The sequence below is a fragment of the Chaetura pelagica genome, unplaced genomic scaffold, assembly GCF_000747805.2.
Source record: "Chaetura pelagica isolate M959 unplaced genomic scaffold, ChaPel_1.0 scaffold343, whole genome shotgun sequence".
In the NCBI taxonomy this organism is placed as follows: domain Eukaryota; kingdom Metazoa; phylum Chordata; class Aves; order Apodiformes; family Apodidae; genus Chaetura; species Chaetura pelagica.
This window is the reverse complement of record NW_009952873.1, coordinates 2,005,287-2,016,765: the sequence shown is the minus strand read 5'-3', so window position 1 is coordinate 2,016,765 and position 11,479 is coordinate 2,005,287. Positions and strand designations below refer to the sequence as shown.

General features: G+C 38.7%; 1 protein-coding gene across 2 annotated transcripts in view; it reads right to left on the bottom strand.

Moving 5' to 3' along the window:
- Positions 1–11,479, bottom strand: part of ERC1 (ELKS/RAB6-interacting/CAST family member 1) — a 269,913-nt gene that overhangs the window by 39,249 nt on the left and 219,185 nt on the right. For both annotated transcript variants that reach the window (XM_009995202.1, XM_009995203.1), the window contains one exon: positions 10,565–10,709. In XM_009995202.1, the coding sequence (XP_009993504.1) occupies positions 10,565–10,709 (145 nt within the window). The remainder of the gene's footprint in view (positions 1–10,564; positions 10,710–11,479) is intronic.

Genomic DNA, 11,479 nt, shown 5'->3' with positions numbered 1-11,479 from the left:
AGCAAGTACTAAAAAGGAGTAAAATGCACAATTTATTCAGCACCAAACCTGGATAGTGATTTTTTTAAGACTTAGATTCTTTAGAACATAATACCAAGAATTTAACAGAACTGAGAGGTCTGCAGCCATCTGCACCTGTCCATTTGCAGAAGCTATCATGAGTAACTGACACCTAATTTAATAAATCGATGACTCCTTTTGCTAAAGCTGATATACTATCCTATCAATTTTTACAACTTAGTATGTAAAATAGTGAACGGTTAGTATCAAGAAACTAGTCCTAATTGACAGCATGTATCTCAGATTTCTACTCGCAATAAGAAATGTCTGTTTGCCCCCGCAGGATCTATTAATTAGCCTGAGATATGGTGCACTGGGCTAGGTTCTATCAGATTAATTCAAAAAGGGAAATTATTTTCAGAATTCTAAGCAGCTTAATACAGTGGATGAGAAAAAAACCCTGTAGACTCAGAGTGTTTCAGTACATAAGCTCAAAAATACCTGAGTCCACGGCTCATCACCAGCTCACTATTTACTGAAGCTGATATTCATTCTGTACAGTTAAGACTTAATTTTTCATTTTAATTTTTTAAGATGGAGGGGATTAAAATTGTCTGTTGCAGACTATGTATTTTTCCCTACTCAAGCAAAAAAAACACTGATTGTGTTAGTCCCCTGATAACACAGTGAAGTCCCAAATATGCAAGATATTACATATCATTAATTTTCATTACATTTTTCTAGGTGCACAATTCTTTCCACCATTCCTCCTCCAAGTAAAGAACACATTACTGACTTATTAAGTCATACAACTGTTAATCTGTAATCTACTTGAAACTTTCTATATATTTAGTTTATGAAACAAATCAGTCACCTCATATCTCTGATTTCACCTTCTCATTACACATTTTTGGAACACACCTTGCATCATCTATCACCTCACCAGTTACAGAACTTACACAAATTAAAACCAATACGGTAGCTGGTAAAATGCTTCTCAGCTGTCTGCTACTGCCTTTCTATCCATATGCAAATTGCTTTTTGCATAAGACCGTGTTTGAAGTCACAGGTTCATTAGAGTTTTTATCCAAAGAGAAGTAACCACAAATAAATTCTTGCTTTATAGTTTTAGTGTGAAACTGCTTTGTGTTTTCCATGTTCCCAGTGGGATAATGCCAATAAGTGTAGGAACAGATAAGCATGTGTACCAAGTTAGGTTTTTTTGAATAGAGATGAGATAAAGGGACGTGTATCTTCCAGTGATTGCCAGTGCTGGGCAAAACAGCCCAAATGAGCAGGAATAATTTAGTATAGAAAAAACTGCATCCAATCAACAATATAACAGTAAGGATGGTTACATGATCAGCTTTGAAAATCACAGTACTTTTACTGAATTCAAACAAGTACATTAAAGTCTTCCTGTATCTGAACTTTTGGTGTGAAATTCCTGTTCTTCACAAAAAAATATATTAATGGGTTTATCTCATCAAGATTATTCACGTTTAGGTGGAATCCTCTCTGTCGCCACAACTTCAGAGTTCCCTAAACAATGTGTCTAAATGACAAAATCGAAATGTAATCATCAACTCCCTGTATTTTCCAGCCAGCCTTCAAACATCATCAATTCAAATACCAAGAGAGTAATGCCAAACCAATCCAGCCACAAGAACTGATTGTTGGAAAGTCTCAAATATTTTACCCCTGAGGCACATCCTGCTGCTGGACAATAAACAGGGAGTAGTTGTGTATAGATCCTTCCCTACTACCCCACAAACTGTAGAAGCTAAGCAAAATAAGACGCACCCATAATTTTACTCCTGTAACGAACAAGTATTGGAAATCTTGAGCTCCTCTAAACTGCTCTCTTTTGATCCTTTGCATCTATCTCATGAACTCATCAGCTAACACAATGACTGACAGAAACTGAGTAGAGAAGTCCATAAAAATAAATACATAAACAGTCTATTGGACTATTATTTTTAATACGTATTAAAAAGGGCTGTTCTTATATATTCTTTTGTTTAACTGAAAAACAATGCATTTCAGATCAGTGGTTTGTGCTACGATAACTACAGAATACCACCATACAGTACAACTGTGATGTGAAATGACAGTGACTCTATTTACATTGCACTAAGGTCCAAAAGTACTACTCACAGACTAAGGAATTAGACATTAGGGCTCAACATTAAATTTCCTAGTGCAGTCTTCTGAAGAAACCCAAGCTCTCCCCATGTTCTTTGATACCACTAACAAACCTGGTCCTCCCACTGTAGGCTTAACAATTTTAACTGATATCAAACACCAAGAGGTTTGCTGTCGTTTACAGAAATGGGAAGCAGGGTCTCTCAACTGCTTACCTAGATTTGTTCAGCAATCCTGGTTTTCTAGTCAGGGACAATGTTGCTTAAATAACTTAGTATAGGAGTTCATAATCCTTCAATGAATGAGAGAGACAATAAATATGGCAGTAGATGTTGTCAGCAACTACCCAATCAATTTACATTTCTTTGTGCATATTTTTAGTGAATTAAAAAGCTGTAAAACTGTAATATGAGAATCCAAATATAATCAATAAAGGGAGAAATATTTCTAATAGAGTGAAACAGGTTTTTGAAAACTGAGATTAAACTTGGGAAATATTAGTCTGCAGCGTAGTTTTTAAAATGTTATGAAAGTCTAGAGAGAAAGGGTAGCAAGTACTGTGCTGTCATCTGGGTTCCAAAGTACTATTACAAACCTTAAATCTCAAGTCTCTCAGTAAGGCAAAGAACCTTCCCCTTCAAGCAAACCTACAGAGCTGCCATCAAAATGCCCTAAAAACTACTGGCTGAGACATGAGTGAAGGCACAAAAAGAAAGAAGACATGGGCGTTTATAGCAGGACTAATAGGCAGCTCCCTTCTCCGGCACCAGGAGGCCAGTGACAGCAGGGATTCACTTGAACATACATTCTCATTTAGTAATACAAGAAGCAGAGGGTAAAGGTAAAAGGAGGAGGGTGAAGGGAATGACAGTATAAGCAACACTGGGGGAAGATGAAATGCTGCCCCAGAAGAGACTGCTGACACTGCATCAAGTGCTGTAACTGTGGTAACTGATGATTAAAAATGGTGGGAAAAAAGTCTGGAGAACATGGCAAAGAGAAGGTACTTTCTCTTCATCCGTGAGGGCTTCTTGCACTGAGCTTCATGAAGCAACGTCCAAAGGCATGACAAAGCCTCGCTTTCTGTGCCTGCTCAGCTGCTGTCAGGGTGCTGGGGTCTGCTCCTGGCAGACCCCCCCCCTTTACAGAAACAATTATTGAGGAGCAAAGCCTGGCAAAGCAAGCGTTGCTGTGATTGATAATCTGAGTGGATTACAGGCCTTCGACAAAATCCACAATGGTTAAATTTGACAGCTGGCAATGCTTGATGAGAGCCAATTAGTGGATATATATTCACTTCAGCCAGAATTCTTTCTGTTTCTAGTCCAATAACTTCCTGAATAAGAAGTGTACAGAGTGTCTCCCTCCATTTCTTCCTGCTCAGATGTCAACATAGCTAAGAATATACCACAAAAATTACGTATTTTGGCATCTTTGTATATTAAAGCCAGTAGATTAAAATTTTGTAAAGCTGGATCTGACCCTACAGATAGTGGTGGCACAATAACCTGAAGAAGGATGACTTTACACTGACTCTACATACGACACAGTGTGTAAAGGAGGCTGTGACTGTACTGTTTAGGTACCAAGTCCACTGTAAGTGACAACAGTTCTCAAAATGCTTCACTATTGCTTGAAATTTCCTAACAACATATATTAATCTGTCTGTTGCTTTTTCAAATAGGCTAATCTGGCATTCGGAGAATGCCAGAATTCACAGAGTACCTTCTATTCTGTCCAATACATGTAGGAACAGCTAACAGGCAAATCCTCTTCAAACTCATGTCTGTTCTTAACTTTCTAATCACACGCGGGTTTTCCTTCCCCACTTTCACATCTTTTGCATTTCATCACAAACTTTTGCCCCCTCCCTGGAAATGTTCAAGGCACCCTGGTCTAGTGGAAGGTGTCCCTGCCCATGCAGGCAGGGTTGGAACTAGATGATCTTGAAGGTCCCTTCCAACCCAAACCATCCTGTGATTCTTGATGATCTATTTCCACTCTTGCTAGTGCAAGTATGTGGGTACCGTGGTGAACAGGTCAATAAAAAAGACAAATCCAAGAGCCATGAATCTCATCACTCATTTCAAACATTAACTTCCACTTTGTTTTCTCAGCTACAAAGAAGCCACCACCACCACAGTCAGACAACTTAATTACATAATCCTAGACTTCCTAAGTCCCCTTCTGACAACAGTTTGAGAGGTACCTCTGCTCATTAAACTTCACTGGGCACCATTGCACCTCTGGGACCTCTCAGATGCTATTGGAGAACAATGGTAACTCTGTCTCAGAAACAGCACTACATTTAGCAATTACCTGCAGTGACTGTATCCATGTCACCTGAAGAATAAATTTCTTTGCTAATAAGGTAATCGCTCTCATCAGACATGGTTTCAAATCAGGGCAGCTAAGGCAAAGCAAAGACTAACTGCATGCCTTGGAGAATCTGTATTATTTCATCAGGCAGGGTGGTAATAACAACTGCCAGAAGTGTGGTCAGGCTGATACAGCTCCATGGCAGTAAGAGGAAAATGCTTGCCTGTCAGTCTCCTTTGACCTGTTTTACATTCTCCTGTTACAAAGAGAAATGACAGAAATGACTCCAACCCGAGGAACTTCACTTTGGAAAAGTTCACAGAGGAATAGTGTCAGGTGTCAGTGTGGGGGGTTTCCAGGGAAACAAATAACAGTGGAAAATTAGCATTTTCAGGGGGAAAAGATATTCTGGAATCTGAAATTCTTTCCTTTTCCTCATGATCCCATAAACCACATTTACTTGGGAAACAAATCTTTGTAATACCCTGGCCTTGTAAGGAAAGTCGGCCAAAATCTTCGCAGGCAAGAAGCACAAAGTAGCAAAGAGAAAACAGTTTTGGGGCTTGTATGGCTAGATGAAATCTATATTAAATATTGCATAAATGCTAACTGTTAATACTGTTAGTCATTGCCAAATAATTCCTGACTATTTATGAGAATGGTAAACAGCAGCTCCTCAATTCTGCTGGCCCAGAGAGGAAGGAACAATGATGATGAGGAGGTAAAAGCAGAAGGTAACAACAGGTATTAAAGATTCCTCTGAGTGGCAAGCAAGCTGAACACATAACCTGTACTTTCAATAGCATGAAGTTTCTCATCTCCCTTCACTAAAACAGAGAGGAGCTCTTTTCACTAAGTTAAGTGAACAGCAAGAGTGTACATGGAAAGAACAGGAAAGGCAAGGGACCATATGAAATGGAAGCTCTAAGGGAGAAAAAGTAGGTATTAGAGTTATGAATGAAGAGGAAGCTGAAAACAATGTTTGACCACTTACTCAGTCAAAAGTGAAAGCTATAGAAAAATAAAGCCAAGAAGCTCAAACTGTTCATGCCTTTTCTGTGTTAGTCTTCACTAAAAACTGACTAATGAAATTATATTTCAATACTCAGAGAATACAATTTTAGGTCAGAAAAGGAAAAGAACAAATGAGATCGTTCTCAAAAAATTCAGATGTCTTCAAATTTTCTAGCTCTGATTACACTAGGAAAGAGTTTATCTTTTATAATGAAAGCCATTAATGGTTATTTTTGGGAACCTGTGGGAACTGGTGAGGTTTTGGAAGAGTCCATTAAGGTTTCTGACAGTGTCTCACATGACATGCTCCTGAACAAGTTCAGCTAAGGAAAGACCTCATTTTGAGCTTTGTCCAGTTCTGGATTGCACACTTGGAGAAAGAAAAAGACAAATCAAATAAAGAAAAAACAATGGGAATGATCAGATATCTAGAAAATAAGACATACAAAAACTGGAAGAACTGAGACTGTCTGATTTAGAGAAAAACACAGAGGAGATGCCATCACAAACCAACAGGGCTGCTAAATGTGCCAAGAAATAGTTGTGGTTTTTTTTCTATCCCCCAAACAGATAGAAAAGTAGTAATGAGCTTACACTTAAGTAAGGGAGATTACAAATGCATAATGACATTACAATGATAAAGACAGATGAGCCACAGAAAAGACTTCGCAAGACTGAGGATCTCCTTCACTACTACTCTTTAAGAAGAGGTTACTGGTATAATTGCCTCTGCTTTGAAGTGAGGCAAATTTTCTATCATTAAAATACAAAAATATGGGTAAAAAACTATTTGGGAAATTTTACTACATAGTCATTATCAAGTGTTGAGAAATAAAATGGATAAATAAATCAAGTGAGTTACATGGAGTTCTGAGTTGACCCCAGTACTATTCTTCAGTATTTTTAATTAACAATCTGTGTGGCAGAAGAAAATATACCTTTATGAAGTATGTGGATAAAGCTTAGCTGGGTGGTTCTGCAAGCATGCTGAAGTATAAGACCAAAATTCCACAGGTTTTTAAAAGACTGAGGAACTGATCTGAAAATTATGTTTATGTAAGAAAAGGTAGCATAATAAAAACATATCCAGCATTAACCTAACCTGGAGTCAGACCATTTAAAATGAAAATTTTGAGATCCTGTCATCAGTAACAATGAATCAAGCTAGTCCGTGGTAACTTCTGCTACAGTATATTAAAAAAAAAAGAATTGGGAATAGTTATGAAACAATATCTAATAATACAAGTGAATAGAGTGATTTACAAACAATTCAATTGAATAATACTCCAAGCTCTCAGAAAACAGACATTGATACAGTTCAGAGCCTCCTAAAACTTTCATCACTATTACTTAACATTTATGGCATAGCAGTGCCTAGAGATGTTGGTCAAGTCGGGCCCCCACTGTGCTAGACACTGTACAAACACACAAAATGACAGTCTTTGCTCCAAACAGCTCTTAGTAGAAAACCCCAAGCACTTAAGACTCGAAGCCCACGGACAGGAAAACCTCAGCCCATTCAGATACGCCTTCCCTTTGCAACTCCAGGCTTTGCCCTGTTACAACAAATACACCCTGATTGCCACAACTAGCTTGACGAGGAAAGGAGTAAGTGGCAAACAGGCTACTTTCTAACCAATAAGCAGTGGACGTGCTGCCACCAAGCAGGCCAAAGCTCCTTGGGTCCCTGTCGATTCCAGCGTGACACACGTCGCGGGGGCTTCTGTGTGGCGCGCGATCCGAGCGCGCTGGCTGGCGCTCGCCACGCTACATCTGGACTTTGTTAGACAACCCTCAGCTCTGTTCTCTTGCATCAGCCTCGGCCCCCTCCGGTGAAGCAGCCTCCCAACCACTGCTTCTCCACGAACTACTCATGGAGACAAAGTACTCGGGGAGGAAGTAAATTGGGACCACATTAGCTGGTGACCCTCACCCTGCAATTGGCCTGCCTTTCCGATGATAGAGGAAATCCCTCATACAAACTGACAACCAATATGAAACAGGCAGCTCCATTTACTGGAAAGCCTGGTCAATGCTGAGTGCCTCATTAGGAAATGGTCTCTATATTGAGGCACATTCCTGCAATTCAGAGCCTAGAAACTCTAAATTAAAACAACATTGATGGCATATCCTCTTTCTGAAATGCCTCTCTTCATCCAAACTTTAATACACGTACTTAGAGAAGTTAAAGAACCAAAATGTCTTTGGCAGGACTACTCCTCTCTCTTTTGCAGTAATATCCTTCCCGTGTGAGCAACCAGGAACGTGACAGTGTTGGGAAGTGAGAAAGGAAAGTTAAAGCATGGAATAACCACAGAGTCCTCCAGAATCTTTCCTTGATGAATCTATGTGTCTTCACCAATATTTTTAAATATATAAAAAACATCTGAATTTGCAGGGCTGAAAAAGTTGGGCTTTTTTATCAGTAAACTGAGGCTCCTCACTACAATGAGGTTTTGTTTCAGGAGAGAGTTGTATTTCTCTACACTCTAAGAAAGGTCAATTAACAGCAAGTCAGTCTGCTAACAGTGGTAGCTATTGTAGCCACTCAGTGATAACCAGCACATGCAACGAAAAGGCATAATCTGAATCCTCTCATACACACTTGGATCCCTTCACACTACTGCAGCATAGTCAGAAGACTGCTTTTAAAAAACATTTTGTCAGAGGCTCTTCCCAGTTTGCAGTAAGATTCAGAAATCAGGCCTATGGTACCTACCACAGCATGCATAACTCTTCACACAAGCCACCCCCTTCCAAAACTGCTCAGCATTTCTATTTGCATCCTATGTACACAGAAACAGGAACCTCTTAGTCAGTTTTGCCTGACAGCCAATTGGAAGAGCTGCTTTCCCACCATGTCTAGGCGCTTCCTAAAAATGGGATGGACTGAAATACCAACTACTTATCAGAGATCTCAACAGCTCTGAAACAATGTTAAAGGCAGATGGAAGGAATTAATGAGGTCAGGATCTCAGTTCTGAATCTGAAGGGTTGAATAAACATTTTAGGCTCCAGAACTGTATTTCAAAGTCTTCCAGAAGATCTTGATTAACTGGCAACACTTGCCTTTGTCAAACAGCTGTGTTCCAAACATCTGCAAGCCTGTAAGATTTTTCATTCACAATTTCTACTGTAAATTTAGGAATTACAGCTAAATTTTTAGGAAGTTCCTGAAATGCTATATAGTGGAAATGCTAACACAGATGCACCTTTGATCTCAAGATGTAGAAAAGGGCTCATGCAGAGAAAGCTTAAACTGATGGAGCAGCATATTAGTTTTGTTGGAAAACATGAAGCTGGTGACCTGTAAGAAGTGAAGAGGGTCACAAGGGCCAAGTACACAGATTATTTGCAAAGCATGTGGAAAGATGATATTGCCTTTGACTATATCAGTAATGAAGATCCTGTAAAATCTCATAGCTTTCTCTTCTGACCCATCTGCTATTTCTGGAGCTGTCAAAGTTGGTATGATTTGAATTGATGAACTCAATGCAGAAGAAGTACATACTAAAACTACCGGTATTGAAAAAATAAATGTGATCTCAGATCCTCTGCCACTTGCAGAGCTATGAATATCACTATCCTATACGTAACTTTGTAAGTAGCTTTTCTTTCAATAGTATTGAAGGGTACACACAAGAAGGATGTAAGATGATACTTTCTTAAGATGTAGGATAGATTTTAGAAAGGATGTGTCAAAGATATGTTAGATGAAATAAGTATCTCTCAGGTATGGCTTAAATAAAGTTCAGATTGTTCACATATAAGCATCTATTCTGCCTCAGGGAATGCACTGGAGAATACCTTGAAGCCCCATTATCTGTGATTTTGTATTTCTATTTATACTACTCATAGCATAGATGTGTTGAGGAGATTACTTTCTGCTTTCTTCCATTTTTTTAAAAGACGACAATCTTAAAGAATGATGAGTACAGCTGAGGGCAGTTTTGGAACCAAAAACTTCAAAGGCATTTGGATATTCCAATGAATTTTTTGAAAAAGGACTGTTGCTCCAAATTCAGCTCAGAATTGATCTCATTTCATGGCAAGAGCAATGTCAAATTGATCCCCTTTGTAATTTTAGTTTATTTGGGAAATTAAGAATGTAAATTATACTTCTTGCTCATTTTGAAGTTGGTATAACAATAAAAATTACTGTTCTTAAATTAAAATTTAAATAATGGTTATCTTAAAAATACATGGCCAGTAACCTAACTGTGTTTCCTAAGGAAGAAACAGAGAAATCCTTTATCAGAAAGCAGACCTGGTTTTGTCTTGCTGTGCTTGATAGCAACAGAAATCATCTGGTTGACAGATGAAATGTGTCAAATAGAATTTTTTGAAAATGGAATCAGTGGCACACAAGAATTTGATACTGGATTAGCAGCAGCACATGTACTGTTACAGGGAATGTGGTAAAGGAAAAACCCAACAGAAGTGCTGAAGTGAAAAATCTACACAATTTTTTCAGATCCTAAATCTATTGCCAGGGATGCCTTTTGCTTCTTCTGTGTTTTACTGGCAAGGTAGGAGAAATGAGAGGCCAGAAACAGGAAAGGACCAATCTCCTCACAAGCATGAGCCCTCCCAAATTCCACTCTAGTAGCTGGCATTCCCATATGGTGCTCCTGTTGCAGATTAGAAACCACAGTAGGGACTGTGTGGTATAATATATTCCTATTTGAGCTCTGAAGCATGCAGCCTTTTCTTCCATGTAGGCTTCTTCCCCAGCAAGGCAAATACAGTCCACTAAAGGAATCATCACTACATTTCCCTGAATCTGTAGTTATTTGTGCCTGTAGAAAATAATAACCAATGTCCTTTTCATTCACAGTTTCCTATACATTCTATCACACATTTACTACTCAGGCAGTGACATAAAGCAACTTCCCTCAACATTGAGACTTGTTCCTTCCCCACCATGTTTCACAGGCTTTGTGACTGGTAGCTGGTTTAAAACTGTTATTTATGCACTTTCTGTCCCACTATATGACACAAATACACAATCTTAGTTCCATAAACCAAGATAATAATCTCACAACAGTTTATTAGCCGGTTTCTTCCCTAGCCCTCCTCTACTTACCTGCTGCTTGAGCTGTTGCACAAGACGGTCCTTCTCTCGTTTCAGTGCAGCCACTTCATCTTGGGTCTTCTTCTTAGAGGATGAAAGTTCTAGCAGAGCAATATTGGCATCTTTTTCACTAATGGCAGCAAGAAGGGCTTCTTGTCTGAAAAGAAAACAGATAAACACATCATTATCCTGCACAATTTGGAGTAAGACTCTACAAATAGTTGAACATTCCATAAATGCTGTAGTAGCAGGCAACTCTGAAGAGCAGCAATAGATAATTTGTCATGGTTATATGTCCACTGGTGGAGCAGGAAGTCAAGACCCACCCATGTCTCCCTACAAAAACTGTGCTGATACCAAATTATTGCTAACAGAGTAAGAAAAACTTTTATAATATGATCACTTAGCTTGTCAGTTTTTAACAGTTACCATTTGTTATTACTTTGGCTGAACATTTTCATTTTTTATAATGTTCTAAACATTTCCAGAGCAGATTTTGAAAATACATGCACAAATACCAGACTAATCATAAGACTTCTGTGTTAAATTACATTAGGTTATACTGCCTATTCATGCAGTTGTTCTAGAAGGAAGATGGCATGTGACAAGTTTATTGAAATCACTTGAACAATGCAGTGTATTCCCAGCAGAAAACGATGACACAGACACTTTTGTGCTAAATGACAGATGTTGAAATAAATGCCTTCAAGGCTGCCTGAGCTATTCTTTGACTTTTCTCATGAGTAACCAATATAATGAGCTTGTTGGATGCATTTTCTGAGTAATTGAGACAAAGGTAGGCCTGCCCTCATCACAAACCTTTTGCAGCTTTAGAAAAATGGTGCAAGCAAGAAAATTCTGTGGCAAGATATTGAGGCTTAAGCTCTAAAACTAGTTATTGAAACACAACCTTGCCATACTCTTTCC